Source organism: Scyliorhinus canicula, chromosome 2 (genome assembly GCF_902713615.1).
Source record: "Scyliorhinus canicula chromosome 2, sScyCan1.1, whole genome shotgun sequence".
In the NCBI taxonomy this organism is placed as follows: domain Eukaryota; kingdom Metazoa; phylum Chordata; class Chondrichthyes; order Carcharhiniformes; family Scyliorhinidae; genus Scyliorhinus; species Scyliorhinus canicula.
In genome coordinates this window covers 231,359,827-231,380,130 of record NC_052147.1, presented here as the reverse complement: position 1 = coordinate 231,380,130, position 20,304 = coordinate 231,359,827, and the positions used below count along the sequence as shown (strand labels likewise).

Here is a 20,304-nt window from a genome sequence, read left to right as displayed (position 1 = left end):
TAAGCAGAAGTGTGCTTTTAATGACATAACTGTTGACTACCAATCAGCCCATCTAGAGCCAAAAATTAACTACTTTAAGTTTGGAAACTCATGACGCCAAGTTGTGAATTGTTTTAGGAAAATGTTTAAATAGTTTTTCGAATACTTTATCCTTTATTTTCTTCCTGTTTCTTTTACAATCTCAATCCGATCATTATTTTCCTCTTTGTTTCTCTTTCTGTACGTTGATTTGCCACTGTGTTCACTGCCTTTAATTCGCCCTCCATCTCAATCTTTCTGTTGCCTTTTCTATAACCCAAAACCTCTCAGGTTTGCCACCACCATTCCTGCCCCCGCCCCTCCCCCCACTCCCCCTATCCCCAACAGGCTTGTCAGCGCTGACGGCCACACCACACCCTCTTCTTTACACTCATCCTGTCCACAGAACTAGACACAAATATATTGGGCTCCGAATTAAATCACATTCAGCTGTTTTATTTCTGCTTATTTTTAACCTCAGTCAGATTAACATTTGGATCTGCACTGGGCATTAGAGGCTCTTATCCAAAGCAGGCAGGAGCTTTGCTTTAATAAGAAGATGCGGTGTGAATAGCTTCCACTCCACTTTCTGGCCCACAGTTATGCCAAATTGCATACGGGAAAACTATGGCAAGAAATCAGGCTTGGTAGCACCTGTTGTTTGGACATTGTTGGTGCTGTTGAAGACCAAAATCCCGTCTCCTGCACACCTGCACACATATGCTGTGAATTGCGCTGGACCCCATAATGATGAAGGAATTAGTGGCATGCGCAGCTAATGTCTGCCCGTGATAGCAGAACATGACTTCAATCAGCTGCCGACATTAAATTGGCACCAGTGCTGCCATTTTGAAACTCCACTTTCCAGCCAATGGCCCCTCTTAATCTTTCACAGGTGAACACAGATTAATCAGTAGGAAGTCACCCCAGCAATTGTCAACTATTCATGTGTTGGTTGTAGGTTGATTTCTTCTGGCTGTTGCTATGATTCTGTAGGTGTTTTGATACTTTCTATATTTGCTTCAAATTGCGGAGGCCGACACGGAGTGATGTGGCAAGAGATGAAGGATTTTTTTCTGGCTTCAAGTCTTCTGGTCAAACCAGTTGCTCCCAGAAAAGGAAAGTAGTGCTTCCTCACAGCATTACACATAACTGAGTAAATGATCAGAGGCTATACATTGCAGAACAAGCTGCTACAAGAGCAAGAAGGAAGGGAAGAAGAGCTTTTAGTTGAAGGTCATACCCACAGAGGGTCATTATAGAACAATAGAACATTACACCTCAGTACAGGCCCTTTGGCCCTCAATGTTGCGGTTATATACCTATTCCTTTCCATCGCTAAAATAAACCTAACCTAATTGTGGTCACTATCACCAAAGTGCTCACCTACCTCCAAATCTAACACCAGCCTGGTTCATTACCCAGTACCAAATCCAATGTGGCCTCGCCTCTTGTTGGCCTATCTACATACTGCGTCAGGAAACCCTCCAGCACACATTGGACAAAACCTGACCCATCTAAAGTACTCGAACTACAGCATTTCCAGTCAATATTAGGGAGCAGATCTTTTGGAGAACAGGGGCGGGATTCTCCGACCCCCATGAATCCCACCCCTGACGGCTCGAGCGCCGGAGATTTGGCGGGGGTGGGAATCGCGCCGCCCTGTTCGGCGGGCTCCCCCGGTGATTCTCCTACTCGCGATGGGCCAAAGTCCCGCTCGTTCTATGCAAGTCCCGCCGGTGTAAATTGGACTAGGTCCCTCACCGGCGGGACCTGGCGGCGAGGGCAGGCTCCAGAGTCCTGGGAGGAGGGGGCGCGGGGCGATCTGGCCCCGCGGGTGCCCCCACGGTGGCCTGGCCTGCGATCGGTGCCCACCAATCCGCGGACAGGCCTCTGCCTTGGGGCACTCTATTCCTACGCGCCGGCCGTGTAGGCCTCCACAATGGCCAGCGCGAAGGTAAACCCCCACCCCCTGCGCATGCACGGGGATGAGGTCAGCAGCCGCTGAAACTCCCGCGCATGCGTGGACCTGCGCCGGCCGGTGGAGTCCCTTCGGCCCCAGCTGGTGCGGCGCCAAAGGAAGGCCTTCCACGCCAGCTGGTGTGGCGCAAACCACTCCGGCGCCGGCCTAGCCGCTGAAAGTGCAGAGGATTCCACACCTTTGGGGCGGCCCGACGCCGGAGTGGTTCCCGCCACTCCACTGCACCATTTCTGCCCGCCCCGCCGATTCCCGGAGAATCCCGTCCCAGATTGCGGAAGATCTTTAATAGTCTGGAGTCCCTTTGCAGAGGATCCCAAAGTCATGATTGGAGCAGCCTATGCTTCCAGTGCAGTACTCAGACATTGGGTGGATGTTTCAGCAGTAGAAGCTGAGATATTGGCCATTAGATGCTGCATCACAGTTAGGTCCACCACTGTGTGCACAGAACTGGCCGCCACTTCCATGTTGTGAAGGATGGACTCCAAACTCTGCACAAAGCCTTCTGTTGAGTTGGTGCTGGACATCTCCGTGCTCCTTCACATTGGATGCAAATGGTTTCTGGCAGGCTTCCCAATTCACTTAACATTTTGTTGTGTTTGCCCATCAACCATCTTCTGCAGCCTGTCCCACCAAAGTCCTCATCTGGGTCCTCTGCAGCAGAGCTATTGTGTGTTGTGTCATCAGACAAGCTGGAACCCATGCCATCCTTACCTTTGCACATTCAGAACCTGAAATCAACATGCTCGCGAAATTATGCAGTGTCAGTCTTCGAATTGGTGGCTGTGAATCACAGAAATAAGTCTGTGAATGTGAAATCAAGTGATGGTGTATCATTGTCATCACTCTCCTCTTCTCTTCCACTGCCTGGCCAAGTTGCAGTTCTTGTGTACCTGAAAAGGAAAAGAGACAAGGATAAGATGGGCAATCCGGTAGCACAGTGGTTAGCACAGTGACTTCACAGCTCCAGGGTCCCAGGTTCGATTCCCGGCTTGGGTCACTGTCTGTGCGGAGTCTGCACGTTCTCCCCGTGTCTGCCTGGGATTCCTCTAGGTGCTCCAGTTTCCTCCCACAGTCCAAAGATGTGCAGGTTAGGTGGATTGGCCACGCTAAATTGCCCTTAGGTTAGGTGGGGTTACTGGGTTACGGGGGTAGGGTGGAGGTATGGGCTTAAGTAAGGTGCTCTTTCCAGGAACCGGTACAGACCCAATGGGCTGAAAGGCCTCGTTCTGCATTGTCAGTTCTATGATCTATGATCTAAGATCGTGGTGTGGTCTTGGTGGAAAGTAACTGGTGCATGCTTACAACATCTGTAGCTTTCAAATCATAAAGTGTGGGTTAAGCAAGAGGTAGGATGGAGAAAGAGAATTAGGAATGAGGATCTCATCATCTTCAATTATTTAATCTCCATTGCCACCCTTTTTTTTTTAATAAACAATTTTATTGAGGTAGTTTTTGGCTTTATAAACAGTTACAGACATCATCAGAAAGGAAGCAAAAAAGGCAAAAATGTGCAAACATCCACGTACTTTCAATACTTCCACCGTAACATATTGCACAAGCCCGCTCCCCTCCCACCAGTACTACCCGCCATATTTTCCCTCCTACTCTACTCTAACCCCCGCCCCCCCCCCCCTGCTGACGCTCACTCTCCCGCAAAGAAGTCAATAAATGGTTGCCACCTCCGGCTGAACCCCTGCACAGAACCCCTCAAGGCGAACTTGATTTTTTCCATCCCCAGGAAACTCGACATGTCCGCAAGCCACCACTCAGTCTTCGGGGGCTTTGAGTCCCTCCACGCCAATAATATTCGTCGCCGGGCTATCAGGGAAGCAATGGCCAGCACATCGGCCTCTTTCTCCCCCTGGACGCCCGGGTCTTCCGAAACCCCAAAAATTGCCACCCCTGGGCTCATCACCACCCTTGTTTTTAGCACCTGGGACATGACCCCCGCAAATCCCTCCCAGTACCCCCTCAGCTCAGGGCATGCCCAGAACATGTGAACATGGTTCGCTGGTCCTCCCGCGCACCTAGCGCATTTGTCCTCTATCCCGAAAAATTTGCTCATCCGAGCCACCGTCATATGGGCCCGGTGAACGACCTTAAATTGGATCAGCCCGAGCCTAGCACATGTCGCGGTCGAGTTTACCCTACTCAGGGCCTCTGCCCACAGCCCATCCTCCATTTCCCCGCCTATCTCCTTCTCCCATTTAAGTTTCAGTTCCTCTGTCTGGGACCCTTCCTCCCTCATGAGCACCTTATAAATACCCGAGACTCTACCCTCCCCTTCATCCCTCCCAGAGACTATTCTGTCTAGGATCCCCATTGGCGGGAGGCGCGGGAAAGATGGGACCTGTCTACGAACAAAGTCCCGCAACTGTAGGTATCTAAAATCATTTCCCCTTACCACCCCAAATTTCTCCTCCAAGCTCCTCAAACTCGCGAAGCTCCCTTCCAGGAACATATCACCCACCTTTCCCGCCCCTGCTCGCCGCCATACTCGGAACCCCCCATCCATACTGCCGGGGGCAAACCGATGGTTGTCGCAGATTGGCGCCCAGACAGATGCCCCCATCTCCCCCACATGCCTCCTCCACTGGCCCCATATCCGCAGGGTCGCCACCACTACCGGGCTGGTGGTGTACTTGGCCGGCGGCAGCGGTAGAGGAGCCGTGACCAGGGCTTCCAAACTGGAGCCCCTGCACGAAGCCGCCTCCACCCGCTCCCAAATAGACCCCGTACACACCATCCACTTCCTTATCATAGCGATGTTGGCCGCCCAGTAATAATTGACCAGACTCGGCAAAGCCAGCCCTCCCTCGCTGCGGTTCCTCTCCAACATCGCCTTCTTCACCCGCGGAGACTTTCCCGCCCAGACAAAGCTCATGATCAGCCCGTTAACTCTTTTGAAGAAGGACTGTGGGATAAAGATCGGGAGGCACTGAAAAATAAACAAAAATCGAGGGAGGATTGTCATCTTTACAGTCTGCACCCTCCCTGCCAGCGACAGCGGGAGTGCATCCCATCTCCGAAACTCTCCCTTCATTTGCTCCACCACCCTGGCCAAACTCCATTCCCACCCTTGACCTCAGCAATAGTTGTTGCAGTAATGGCCAGCACCTTCTCCGCCATGGGTGTTAGGCCATTCAAGCACACTTATTCCCCACAATTAGTACTCTTGTTCTGCAAGGGAGAGCTAAGTGTGGTAGAGAGTGCCATTGGATCTGTTTGAGTGTGTGCAAGGTTTGAGCTATGGGTGTGAGGCTTTAAGCATTGATACGTGTGTGAGCGTGTGGTCAGCGCCGGCTCTAGGGTTGCTGGCGCCCCGGGCAAGCTGAACTTCGGCGCCCTTGGGGGGGGGGGGGAGGGGCCGGGGGGGGGGGGCCGGGGGGGGGCGGGGGGGGGGAGCCGGGGAGGGGGGCGGGGCCGGGGGGGGGGCGGGGGGGGTGCGAGGAGGGGCGGGGGGGCGAGGCCGACGAGGGGCGGGGGGACGAGGCCGAGGAGAGGCGGGGGGGCGAGGCCGAGGAGGGGCGGGGGGGCGGACCCGAGGGGGGGCGGACGCGGGGGGCGGACCCGAAGGGGGGGCGGACCCGAGGGCGGGGCGGGGGGGCGGACCCGAGGGGGGGCGGACACGCGGGGGGGGCGGACGCGGGGGGCGGACCCGAAGGGGGGGCGGACCCGAGGGCGGGGCGGGGGGGCGGACCCGAGGGGGGGCGGGGAGGGGACTGAGCGGGGGGGCGGACCGAGCCGGGGGGCCGCCCTGGGGGCGGGCGGCCACCGCGCATGCGCTGGTTGGCACCGGCCCAACTGCGCATGCGCGGGACCCGAGTCTCTGGCGCCCCCGAGCACATGGCGACTGCCCGAGTTGCCGGTGCCTTGAGCCGGCCCTGCGTGTGGTGGAGCATATAAATATGGCATACGAGTCGCGATTGTCAGAGATTGTTGCTGAGTGACTGATGGCGTTTGCTAAGTTGTCTGAGACTAATAGTAAAAGTTGGTAAGATATGGCATTGGAATATGCATTTGCTGACATTAACCACTCATTAAAGCTCTTGCATCACTGTATCCAGGCCCTCTTAGCTTGACTGCTGGCATTGACATTCCACTACCTTTTGAGAGTGTATATAGAGGACTTCCTGGTCCTTTGTGGAAATATATCTCTCATTTCTTCCCCTCCCCTACCAAGGCCTCCAGTGCAACTTTGGGAAATATTGCAGTGTGCTATCCTCCCTTGTGCTATTTGTCAGTGTTTCATAGGTCAGATTGACTTCTTGTATGACTTTCAGTACACTCCTCTTTGAGAGAAGTGTAGAAATTTAAATAGCGTAAGAAAGCCAGTTTAAAAGGTGCTCGGAAGTTATGAGTCTTGGCCTCCTGTTGATGCAGCAAATGAACAATGCATTTAATGTTGGTTGCAAGCCTAAATGATGCTCATCAGCGTAAAGCATGTAGATGAAATGCTGCCTGAATTCCAAACACAGGACATAGAGTAATCCCACATGCTGATCCCCACACCTATTTTTGAGAGTTATCCAAGTTAGCCCCTGTGGTGTTCAGAAATGCCAGGGGCTGGATTTTCCCAGAGGACAGAAAAACGTAAGTCAAGCCTTTTTGTGATTTCCAAAACATGAGCCTGCCTTCAAACTCACTTTGCACTGTATTTTGTGTCACCGAGGGCCTGAGCAGGTTGCTTGGGTTTTGCAAACTATGATGCAGTGCAGGAGTAATGTGGGTGACAAGTTATTTAGAAGACCTGCCTCTTCTCAGGGACAGGAATGCAACTCCCAAAATCATTTTTATGCCCCCCGTAAGCCTGGTCCCATCACTGCCCCAATCTTCTTCCCAACCCCCATACCTCCTCAATGTCCATCATAGGTCCCATGCTCCCTCAGGCTCCCCATGCTCCTTCATACTCCTCGTGCCCTTGCCATGCCCTTCCATATAATATCCTCTCTTACCACTCCTTCAGTATCCACTATGACCAACCTTAGGATGCCTTTGAAGTGAGCATTAAAAAATAAACTCCTAGCAATCTAATAGAACTGTCATGCAGGCCACGCTTCATTTGGAGAAAACATTCAAAAATATTACATACCCTTATGGTCTTAGTCTGTTGAAAAAACAGTTATTCACTTCTGCATCAAACACAGATGGTCCTTGACTAACCTCTTAAAACTGTCAATCATAATATGAATACAGGCTCCTACTAAATTAGTAATTCTGGAACTTTTGTAACTCAGTCCAACATCCATATTGGATCAGCTAACAAACACAGGACAATCTAAACAATTGAGTTGACTCAAACTCAAAGAAGATAGATTTTTTTCTTTGTAAGCTACACCAGATGCCTTGTCAATCCAGGAGTAGCTGGCTTTTGCTCTCCAGGTAAAAGATGCTGATGGCTTTTCTTTTCAATTTGGAAGGAATCTGCATATTTAAATCACTTCAGATCATTAAACCAGAGATCCAAAGCAGTATTTCCTTCCATTCTGAATGCATTTGAGCACTTCCCTTAATGGGAAAAGTACTCTAATGGCTGAACGATGTTGGCCAATGTAATGGTCACTTACATTTTGAGGACAAATGCCCATAAAGAATCACACTCATCTGCATTACAATACAGCATCTAACATGTCAAGTTGGCAAAACATTTAGCACTTACCTGGTACATTGTAAATAACTCCTCAGCAGGCTTTCCCCAGTGATGCCAAACTCGCTAACAAAGTAGGATTTTTATAGGGTTTTCAAAATTCTCAACAGCACTGGAAGATAGCATGGGAGGAACGAGTGAGGGGTGGGTAATAAATACAAATTTCTTATAGTGCGCACAATGGCGACCCCAACCTTAGCACAGGTGCTTGTGGGGTTGCAGGCCAAGGCCTTCCTGACTCATGTAAATGCTACACAAAAATAGTGGGGGTGATTCTCCGAGCCCAGTGCCGGGTCGGAGAATCGCCGCAACCGCGCCCCGACGCAGGCGCTCGATTTTCCGAGGTGTGGAGAATTGGCGGCATTTGCGGTGGCGCGTTTGGCGCGGCGCCGGCCGCTGGAATCGACGGGGCCGCCGATTCTCCGGCTCGGATGGACCGACCGGCCACGCGGATCCGACAGAGTCCCGCCGGTGCCATTGACCCATGGTCGCTGCTGTGGGGCGGCCTGTGTGGGGGGGCTCCTTCACCGGGGGAGGCCTCCGATGGGGTCTGGCCTGTGAACGGGCCCACCGATAGGCGGGCCGGCGGGCCAGCCTCTCCCCCCCCCCCCCCCCCCCCCACCCCGGGCCCACTTTCTGGCGCGGCCGGCTCCTGAATACCGACGCAATGTTGAGTCGGGGCCAGCGCGCTAAAGAAGTCTCCTGCGCATGCGCGGGTTGGCGCGGCCCAACTACGCAAGCGCGGGTCACCGCGAACACCCATTTGGTGCTGCAAAAGGAGCCTGGAGCGGCGTGAACCACTCCAGCACCATACTGGCCCCCTATGGGGGCCAGAATCGGTCGTACCCGGGCCCGGTTCGCGCCGTCGTGAAACGCGACGGTGTTCACAACAGCGCAAACACTTAGGCTCCATATTGGAGAATCGCCCCCAGTGCGGGGCCGGGAAGGGAGATGAAATTTATATTTGCTGTCAAAAACCTCCAAATTTCAGGTGCCTGAACCCTATTATTATTAATTATTATCAGAAGATGAAAATTCAAATACCCAGAGTTGACTGAAAGTACAGTTTTAAAAGATTGCTCTTGTGCTTTGTTTCATTTTGATTTCTTTTATTCTGCTGGTACTTAGAATTGTGCCAGTTGCTGTTAATGAGTTACTTTCTTTCATTTACTCACACCAATCATGCTGAATGTGTTCTAAAGACAGATAAGGCATATGGAAAGATGGCAAACCGGTAAACATGCCCAAGAAGGGCTTCTTGCCCTAACAACAAAACACTGCATACACCCATGTCTGATGGCAAAATGCAGATGAAAGGCTCAGAATAATGAAGAAGACAGAAATATTAATAAGTTCTCCTTTTGAATTGCAGGGAATCCTCCCATCCTGCTTTTGCCAGATAGTGTGAGAATTCGGCGATACAGCATGTCATCTGAACGATATACAGACTATATTCAGAATGAGGAGGACATCAAAGCCATTGATTATATTTGGGATTCAGAAGATCCAGATCTCAGTATGTAAACAGTGTTAAAATTGGGTTTAATCAGGGTAGCACGGTGGTGCAGTGGTTAGCACTGCTGCCTCACGCTGCCAAGGTCTCAAGTTGGATCCCTGCTCTGGATCACTGTCTGTGTGGAGTTTGCACATTCTCCCCGTGTTTGTGTGGGTTTTGCCCCCACAACCCAAAGATGTTCAGGCCAGGTGGATCGGCCACACTAAGTTGCCCCTTAATTGAAAAAATGAATTGGGTCCTCTAAATTAAAAAAAAATAATAATTAATTATGCTGATGAATCTACTTCAGGTAATAGTAGGCAGAGATTAAAAATCCATGGATCTTATTTTTTGATATGATTCTGGTGTTCCCAGCTCATTCCCAGCACCCCCAATTATCACTAACTGCCGACACTCTACATGCTGGACCTGACCGGCTCCATTGCAGGGGTAGGTATCTCCTGACCTCCCACAATCTTCTTGGAGTCAGGCAAGCTTCGCAAAGATTCATGGTTCACGGCTCCTCAGAGTGGTCATGAACCATTGTCTGGTTGAGGAAATCTTTTCAAAGAAAACTTCAATAGATCCTGGGTGGGATTCTCCGACCCCCCGCCGGGTCGGAGAATCGCCGGGGGGTCGGCATGAATCCCGCCCCCGTCGGCTGCCGAATTCTCCGGTGCCGGGGATTTGGCGGGGGCGGGAATCGCGCCGCGCCGGTCGGCAGCCGCTAGCAGTGGCCCCCTGGCGATTCTCCGGCTCACGATGGGCTGAGTGGCCGCCTGTTTTCGGCCAGTCCCACCGGCGTATATTACACCAGGTATGCGCGGGCAGCCTCCGGGGTCCTTGGGGGAGGGGGGGACGCGGGGGTATCTGGCCCGGGGAGGTGCCCCCACAGTGGCCTGGCCCGCCATCGGGGCCCACTGATCCACGGGTCGGCTTGTGCCGTGGGGGCACTCTATTCTTCCGCGTCGGCCGCTGTGGTCCTCAGCGATGGCCGACGTGGAGATGAACCCCCCCCCGCGCATCCGCTGGGATGACGCCAGCAAACGCTGGCATTCCCGCGCATGCGCCAACTCCGCCGGCCGGCGGAGGCCTTTCGGTGCTGGTTGGCATGGTGCCAAGCCCCTTCCCCGCCAGCCAGCGCGGCGCAAACCACTCTGCACCTTTGGGGCGGCCCAACACCGGAGTGGTTCACGCCACTCCTTCGCTCCGGAGTTGCCCGCCCCACCGATTTCCGCAGAAGCCCGCCCCCTATCTATGCCTCCATGTCAACTTATGCCCCCACCCACCGCAATTGCACCTCATATCCTTCATATCAACCCAACCTATGCCCCAATCCAGGACTCCAATACCATGCCACTCCGCTCTCCCCCAACAATTTCTCATATCCTCCATGCCAAACCTTGCCCCTACAGCCCCATTATATCGCCTCATACCCTCCACACCAACACATGCCTTCTCTTTACCCTCAATGGTTCCTCATACCCTCTCTGCCAACCAATGCCCATCGAATAGTAATAATATTATTTACACTGCAATGACGTTACTGTGAAAAGCCCCTAGTCGCCACATTCCGGCGCCTGTTCAGGTACACTGAAGCAGAATTCAGAATGTCCAATTCAACTAACAGCACGCCTTTCGAGACTCGTGGGAGGAAACCGGAGCACCCGGAGGAAACCCATGCAGACACAGGGAGAACGTGCAGACTCCGCACAGACAGTGACCCAAGCCGGGAATCGAACCTGGGACCCTAGTGCTGTGAAGCAACAGTGCTACCCACTGTGCTACCGTGCTGCCCTCAATGCCAACCAATTCCCGTCTACCCACCCCAATGGTCCCTCGTAGTTTCACGACAACTCATAGAACTTCCATGCTGATTTACCCAGCATACACTCTGTACTGCTCCAATGAACACTATGGTAAAAATCGCACTAGTGTAAAAATGTTTTTAAAACTAGCTATCCATAGCTTTCTTTGCAAACTGCTATTGCTATCTCCCTATTTGTCCTTTATTTTGGGCATAAAAAGGCAAAACATCTCAAAATATACAGGATTAATGAATTATTAAATCAGCATGGAGACTTCCTTCAGCTACTCCTGCCTGTGGTATACCTGTTGTCTTAACCTAGCATCATGGTTGCAATGGGATTCATTCCATCTACACCGAGCCACAAAGTGAAGAGCTCCATCACATGGAATGAGCAATTTGTAACGGTGCATTTTTCATTTACTTTTCTAAAATATAGAGCAAGTGGAGTGCACCATATATTGAATACAGTTCAAGAGGAAAACCCCATTGCTCATTTAATCCCATACGTTTTCAAGACACAATAAAAAGTAACCGTGGCTTTCTCCTTTCTGCAGGTGTTGTGTACTGGACTGTCCTGGGACATGGCTCAGAGTTTGGTACTATAAAACGAGCTTTTATCACCACATTTGATGACAATGGAGACAATCCAGCTGCAGCAGAGGACTTAAATCTGAAATATATAGTGACACCTGATGGTATTGCTGTGGACTGGGTTGGAAAGTAAGGAACAAAAAAATGTAGATCTAAGTTGGATATTGTTTGTAGTTTAGTTTTGGATTGTTTGGGAACTTGCATTTTTCATGATCAGTTAGCTGACCTCTTTGAATCAGCTTCATGGCTTCTACTGAAGTCCTCGGCCAAGACCGAGAAACAGATTTTGTATTTTCCAATCCTTCCTCTCCCCTCGCCTTCTCAACACCCCCCAAATCTGATGCACATTCAGGGTCATTTAGGAACTACCTTCCACCTTGTTACGGATTTCTTTAAATCCTGTTCCCCCCTCAGCCCATCGGAAGCATTGCAGGGTGAACTGGGATAACCTCAATGCCCTCTGCATCCATTTTTCTCATTCAACGGACCAGAAGCCTAATTTATGTGGAGAATGAATTACATTGAATCAATGGAAAAACTTACTTTTTGATGAGCTAACCTTCATTTCATTGCTGTTCTTGATATAATACATGGTTGAAAAGATGCTAATTCCAGCAAACTCGTTTTAAATTTGTTTTCAAGGCATATTTATTGGACTGATGCCAGTACAAACAGAATTGAGGTGGCAAAATTAGATGGAAGGTACAGGAAATGGTTGGTTTTCTCTCAACTTGACCAGCCAGCTGCTGTTTCTGTAAATCCTAAACTTGGGTAAGTAAATTGTTAAAACAATCAGTTCCACGGTGAGTTTGCATCCATGGTTTATATTTTAATATTTAATATTCCCGACTGACATCGGTAATTTATTTTTTGTTTAAAAAAAGCTGCCTTTCTGAAAAATTTTGAATTTTTTTCTGAAAAATATTGAACTTTTCTGAAGAATAATGAACATTAATGGTGAAAGGATTAATTTAAATTCTTCACATTCTTTCTCACAAACAGTTTCAATTCCAACTTTAATGTTAGATTTAGCTCAATTGATATCAGTCCCTCTTGGGCGGGCCGGAAGGTTTTGAGCTTAAGTCTCATTTCCGGATTTAAACACAGAAATAAGTTTGGCACTTTATAGAATTTAAAGTGCAGAAGGAGGCTATTCGGCCCTTTGAGTCTGCACCAAACCCACACCTCCACCCTATGTCCGTAACCCAGTCACCCCATCCAACCTTTTTGGACACTAAGGGAAATTTAGCAAGGGCAATCCACCTAACCTGCACATCTTTGGACTGTGGGAGGAAACCGGAGCACCCGGAGGAAACCCACGCAGACACGGGGAGAACGTGCAGACTTCGCACAGACAGTGACCCAAGTCGGGAATCGAACCTGGGTCCCTGGAGCTGTGAAGCAACTGTGCTAACCACTGTGTTACTGTGCTGCCCAGAACGGTACTGATGGAATGCTGAATTGCTGGAGCTATCTTTGGACCAGACATCAAAACAAGCCCCAATCTGCCTATTCGGATGAATCGCACTATTTGAAGAAGATCATGCAGTTCTCAATACCAGCATTCTTCCCACAGCCAAAGCATAAATTAACTGGCTCATGATCTCATTTGCTATTTGTCAGATCTTGTCAAAATTGATAGCCATTTATCGCCATTGCAACAGTAATTATTTGGAAAAAGTGATTCATTGACTGTGACATGTTTTGGAATGTGCCATGATTATGAAGTAGGTTCTATAACATGATGCAAGTTCTTTCTTCTATTACAACCTTTGAAAATGTAATTAGTTAAAACACCTTCACAGGCAATATAGGAATATATTTCTATATTGGGCAGCACGGTCGCACAGTGGTTAGCACAATTGCTTCACAGCGCCAGGGTCCCAGTTTCGATTCCCGGCTTGGGTCACTGTCTGTGCGGAGACTGCATGTTCTCCCCGTGTGTGCGTGGGTTTCCTCCGGGTGCTCCGGTTTCCTCCCACAGTCCAAAGACGTGCAGGTTAGGCGGATTGGCCATGCTAAATTGCCATTAGTGTCCAAAATTTCCCTTAGTGTTGGGTGGGGCTACTGGATTATAAGGATAGGGGGGAAGTATGGGCTTGGGTCAGGTGCTCTTTCCAAGAGCCGGTACAGACTCGATGGGCTGAATGGCCTCCTGCACTGTAAATGCTATGTTTTTGGTCACAGGTCAGATAGAAAGTAAAAAAATATATTCCTCCTTCACCAAGAATCTATTGTAGTTTACATTTCAATTACCACCTGCGAAGAATTTAGCTGGCAAAGAATTATGTTAATTCTGCCTCCCATTTTCTTTTTCACTTTCTGCAGTAGAAAGTACAGCAAGTGTAGGATAATATGCATTTATTCAGGTTTTGTACATCAGATTTCATAATATCAGAATTAGGAAATGTGATCCAATATCTGTGATTGGCTTTTGGCTGCCTCCCAACATGTTACTCATTCAAATAACTTATCATAACACAGACCAGTGTCTCTAATGAATCCAGTTTACTAAATTTGCATGTTTTGAGTAAGATTAGAGATTGGAAAATTATTTAACAACCAATCTCGCCGAACATATAGCAAATATACAAAAACAACCCCCATACGAAGTCAGAGGGAGCTCGAATTAAATCCACAAGACGTGGGTTTGGGAGTTAGAAAGGAATTTATGCATAGCCCTATTTTTTTATTCATTTAGAAGTAATTCAGTGTTGCCTGAAGTAAAGAAGTAGGAAGCAGTATGATGGGGGAAATGGGTGTTAGAATAACCATACTTGGACTGTGAAATAAGCAGCCATTTCTTGCTCTGGATTTCCTTGTGTTTTCATGTGTGTAGTGAGTGTAATCTATGACAATGCCAATTGGAGGAAGCACTGAGGGTGGCAAGGCAACACAATGTCCTCTGGGTGTGGGATTTCCATATCCATCACCGAGTGTGACTCGGCAGAACCATTACTGACTGAACTGGCTGAGTCTTAAAGGACATAACTGCTGGACTGGGACTGCAGCAGGTGGTGAGGGAACCAACATGAGGGAAAAACATGCTAGACCTCATCCTCACCAACGTACCTGCCTCCGATGTATTGGGCGACGGCAGCTTTGGTAGGAGTGACCACCATACAGTCCTTATAGAGACAAAGTCCCACCTTCACATTTAGGATATCCTCAATCATGTGTGGCACTACCACTGTGCAAAAAGGGATAGATTCAGAACAGATCTAGCAACTCAAGACTGGGCATCCATGAGGACACTGTGGACCATCAGCAGCAGCAGACTTGTATTCAACTACAATATGTAACTCATGGCCTGGAATCTCCCCAACTCTACCATTGCCACCAAGGCAGGGGATCAACCCTGGTTCAATGGAGTGCAGGAGAGCCTACCAGGAGCAGCACCAGATGAACGGGAAAATGCCGTTTCAATCAGGTGAAGCTGCAACACAGGACTACTTGCATGCCAAACAATATAAGGGAGCCGGTGCAGACACAATACGCTGAATGGCCTCCTTCTGTGAACATAGAGCATACAGTGCAGAAGGAGGCCCATCGAGTCTGCACAGACCCACTTAAACCCTCACTTCCACCCTCTCCCCGTAACCCAATCACCCCTCCTAAATGTTTTTGGTCACTAAGGGCAATTTATCATGGCCAATGCACCTAACCTGCACGCCTTTGGACTGTGGGAGGAAACAGGAGAACCCGGAGGAAACCCACGCAGACGCGGGGAGAACGGTTGTGCTGTAACAAAACATAAAAAAAGAAGCAAGAGATTGACAGAGCTAAGTGATTCCATAACCAATGGATTAGTTCTGCAGCTCTGTAACACTGCCACATCTAGTGGTAAATAATGGTGGACAATTAAACAACTCACTGGAGGAGGAGTCTCCACAAATACCCCCTTCCTCCAAGATGGAGGAACCCAGAACATCAGCGCAAAAGACAAGGCTGAGGCATTTGCCATAATCTTCACCCAGAAATGTCAAGTGGATGATCCATGCTGGTCTCCTCCAGAGATCTTCAGCCACAGATGCCAGTCTTCAGCTAATTCGATTCACTTCACGTGATATGAAGACATATGAAGAAATATGAAGAAACTCTCCCCCCCCCCCCCCCTAGCCAAACTGTTCCAGTATAGCTACAACACTCACAGCTACCTGGCAATGTGGAAAATTGCTCAGGCGTGTCCTGTACATAAAGAGCAGGACAAATCCTGGTCAATTACCTCTCAGTCTACTCTCAAACATCGTAAAGCAATGGATAGGGTCATAAATAACCTGCTCACTGATGTTCATTCAACTCCTGACCTCCTTACAGCCTTGGTTCAAACATGGATAATACAGCTGAACTCCAGGGGTGAGGTGCCCTTGACATCAAGGTAACACTTGATCGAGTATGACATCAAGGATTCCTACAAAAACTGAAGTCAATGGGAATCGGGGGGGGAACTCTCAACTGGTTGGAGTCATACCTGGCATAAAGGAAGATGTTTGTGGTTATTGGAGTTCAGTCATCTCAGCTTCAGGACATTACTACAGGAGTTCCTCAGGGTAATGTCCTCGGCCAAACCATCTTCAGCTGCTTCCTTCCAGCATAAGGTCAGATGTGGGAATTTTCACTGATGATTGTACAATGTTCAGCATTTTCTGTGACTTCCAAGACACTGAAGGAACCCACATACATATGCAGCAAGATCTGGACAATATCCGGGCTTGGATTGACAAGTGGCTAGTAATATTCACGCCACACAAGTGCCAGACAATGACCAATAAGAGAGAATCAAACCATCGCCCCTTGACATTCAATGGTATTACCATCATTGAATCCACCACTATCAACATCCTGGGGGTTACCATTGACCAGGAACTGAACTGGATTAGCCATATAAATACTATGGTTACAAGAGCACGCTACATGCTAGGGCTCCTGCAGCAAGTAACACATCTCCAGACTCAACAAAGTCTTTCCACCACCTACAAGACACAAGTCAGGAGTGTGATGAAATACTCCCCACTTGCCTGAATGAATGCACCTCATACAACACTCAAGAAGCTTAACACCATCTAGAACAAAGCGGCCCGCTTGATTTGCTTCACTTCCACAGAAGCGGCAGAGTGCACCAACTACAAGAGGGACTGCTGGAACTCACCAAGGCACCTTAAGCAGCAGCTTCCAAACCCATGTCTACTGCGATCTAGAAGGGCAAGTGCAACAGGTACATGGGAACACCACCACCTGGAGGTTTCACTCCAAGTCACTCACTATCCTGACTTAGAAATATATTGGTGTTCCTTCACTGTCATTGGGTCAAAACCCTGGAACTTCCTGCCTAACAGCACTGTACATGTACCTATCCCTCTGGGGCTGCAGCAGTTCAAGGAGGCAGCTCACCATCACCTTCTCAAAGACAATTGGGGATGGACAATAAATGCTGGCTTAGCCAGCGAAGCCATTATCGCATCAAAATGAATGAAGAAAAAAGATTTATAGCTGCAATCTACCCTTTTACTGCTGAGTTACAGCTGATGTAGTAGATTGGTTATTTGCAATTGGAAATAAAATAAAAACTATTGATTACAAAAGGAATGGTACACAGCAGAACATTAAATCAGTCGATAAAGTTAGGAAGACATTACTTAATTTTAATCAGTTCATTACATTGTTTTCTATGCCAAACATAAATGAAATTCTTAGTCATTTAAAACTGAGCTAATTATTAACTTTTATGCAGATAAAAACTTAGGTAATATCTCAGAGATGTTATTTTGGGGCAGCTTGTGACAGAGCCTACTAGGGAACAGGCAATTCTGGATTTGGTGATGTGTAATGAGGCAGACTTGATTAGGGAACTGAAGGTGAAGGAACCCTTAGGGAGCAGTGACCACACTATCATATAATTTACCCTGCAGTTTGAGAGGGAGAAGCTGCAATCAGATGTAATGGTATTACAATTAAGTAAGGGTGACTACAAAGACACGAGTGAGGAGCTGGCCAGAGTTGATTGGAAAAGGAGCCTAGCAGGGAAGACAGTGGAACAGCAATGGCAGGAGTTTTTGGGGGTTATTCAGGTGGCACAACAGAAATTCATCCCAAGGAGGAGGAAACATGCTAAGGGGAGGACAAGGCATCCATGGCTGACAAGGGAAGTCAAGGACAGCATAAAAGCTAAATAAAAGGCATACAAAGTGGTGAGGATTAGTGGGAAGCCAGAGGATTGGGAAGCCTTTAAAAGCGAGCAGAGGACAACTAAAAAAGCAATAGGGTGGGGAGAGGATGTAGCAAGCTAACTAGTAATATAAAGGAAGATAGGAAGAGATTATTTTCAATATACAAACGGTAAGAGAGAGGCAGAATTAGACATTAGACCCTGGAAAATATGGCTGGAGAAGTAATAATAAGAAACAAAGGAATGGCAGACAAACGGAATAGTTACTTTGCATTAGTCTTCATGGTGGAAGACATCAGAGGATGCCAGAGCTCCAGGAGAACCAGGGGGCAGAGGTGAGTGCAGTGGCCATTACTAAGGAAAAGGTTCTGGGGAAACTGAAACGTCTGAAGGTGGATAAATAACCTGGACCGGATGGACTGCACCCCAGGGTTCTAAAAGAGATAGCTCAGGAGTTTGTGGAGGCATTGGTGATGATCTTTCAGGAATCACTGGATGCAGGAAGGGTCCCAGAGGATTGGAAAGTGGCTAATGTAACACCGCTGTTTAAGAAGGGAGGGAGGGAGAAGACAAGAAATGATAGGCCGGTTAGCCTGACTTTGGTCATTGGTAAGATTTTAGAATCCACTATTAAAGATGAGATCGTGGAGTACTTGAAAGTGCATGATAAAATAGGACTGATTTAGCATGACTTTGTCAAGGGGAGGTCATGTCTGACAAATCTGACAAAGGAGAGCCAGTGGACGTGATTTATTTAGATTTCCAGAAGGCCTTTGACAAGGTGCCGCATAGGAGATTGTTAAATAAGTTGAGAGCCCATTATGTTAAGGGTAAGATCCTGGCATGGATAGAGGATTGGCTGACTGGCAGGAGGCAGAGAGTGGGGATAAAGGAGTCTTTTTCAGGATGGTAGCCGGTGACTAGTGGTGTACCTCAGGGGTTGGTGTTGGGAACACAACTTTTCACAATATACATTAATGATCTGGAGGAAGGAACTGAAGGCACTGTTGCTAAGTTTGCCGATGATACAAAGATCTGTAGGGGGAAGTAGTATTGAGGAAGCAGGGGGGCTGCAGAAGGAGTTGGACAGGCTAGGAGAGTGGACAAAGAAGTGGCAGATGGAATACAATGTGGAAATGTGTGAGGTTATGGACTTTGGAAGGAGAAATGGAGGCATATACTATTTTGTTAATGGGGAAATGTTTAGGAAATCAGAAGCACGAAGAGGACTTGGGAGTCCTTGTTCACAATTCTCTTACGGTTAACGTGCAGGTTCAGGCGGCAGCTAGGAAGGCAAATGCAATGTTACCATTCATGTCAAGAGGGCTAGAATAGAAGACCAGCGATGTACTTTTGAGGCTATATAAGGCTCTGGTCAGACCCCATTTGGAGCATAGTGAGCAGTTTTGGGCCCAGTATCTAAGGAAAGATGCGCTGGCCTTGGAAAGGGTCCAGAGGAGGTTCATCCCTGGAATGAAGAGCTTGTCGTATGAGGAACGGTTGGGGACTCTGGGTCTGTACTCATTGGAGCTTAGAAGGATGAGGGGGGAATCTTATTGAAACTTAACGGATACTGCGTGGCCTGGATAGAGTGGATGTGGAGAGGATGTTTCCACTTGTGGGGCAAACTAGAAGCAGAGGACAGAATCTCAGACTAAAGGGACGATCCTTTAAAACAGAGATGAGGAGGAATTTCTTCAGCCAGAGGATGGTGAATCTGTGGAACTCTTTGCTGCAGAAGGCTGTGGAGGCCAAAGACAGAGATAGATAGGTTTTTGATCAATAAAGGGATCAGTGGTTATGGGGAGAAGGCAGGACAATGGGGATGAGAAAATAGCAGCCATGATTGAATGGCGGAGCAGAATTGATGGGCCGAGTGGCCTAATTCTGCTCCTATGTCTTATGGACTCATGGTCTTTGCCAAAACCTCCAGCACTTCCTTTTGCCGTATCCCTCTATACCCATCCTATCCATGTGTTTGACAAGGTGCGTTTGGAACGCCGTAATGTATCTGCTTCCACAACCTTCCCTGGCAACATGTTCCAGGCACTCACCACCCTCTGTGTAAAAATCCTGCCTCGCATATTTCCTCTAAACTTTGTCCCACGGACCTTAAACCTATGCCCCCTGGTGACTGACCTCTCCACCCTGGAAAAGAGTGCCTGCCATCCACTCTATCCATGCGCCTCATAATCTTGTAGACCTCTGTCAGGTCACCCCTCAACCTCTGTCTTTCTAATGAAAACAGTCCAAATCTATTCAGCCTCTACACATAGCTAACACCCTCCAGACCAGGTGACATCCTGGCAAACCTCCTCTGCACCCTCTCTACATTCTTTTGGTAGTGTGTAGACCAGAATTGCGCGCAATGTTCCATGCACTCATTTATAGACTACTCATATTAAGATAGAAAACTATAATTCTGCCATAAATGAGGAGAGATTGGATTGACTAAGCCTTCATTCACTGGAGTTTAGAAGAATGAGAAGGGATCTCATTGAAGCATAAAGGATTCTGGCAGGGCTGGACAGGCTGGATGCTGGGTTGATGTTTCCTCTACGTAAAGGAAATCACAGCATTAAGATAGGGCATAGGC

At 48.6% G+C, this 20,304-nt stretch overlaps 1 protein-coding gene across 4 annotated transcripts in view; it reads left to right on the top strand.

The window, feature by feature from the left end:
* lrp2a (low density lipoprotein receptor-related protein 2a) overlaps positions 1–20,304 on the top strand; it is a 432,071-nt gene that overhangs the window by 375,289 nt on the left and 36,478 nt on the right. For all 4 annotated transcript variants that reach the window (XM_038789773.1, XM_038789772.1, XM_038789771.1 and 1 more), the window contains 3 exons: positions 9,019–9,162; positions 11,506–11,671; positions 12,185–12,313. In XM_038789773.1, the coding sequence (XP_038645701.1) occupies positions 9,019–9,162; positions 11,506–11,671; positions 12,185–12,313 (439 nt within the window). The remainder of the gene's footprint in view (positions 1–9,018; positions 9,163–11,505; positions 11,672–12,184; positions 12,314–20,304) is intronic.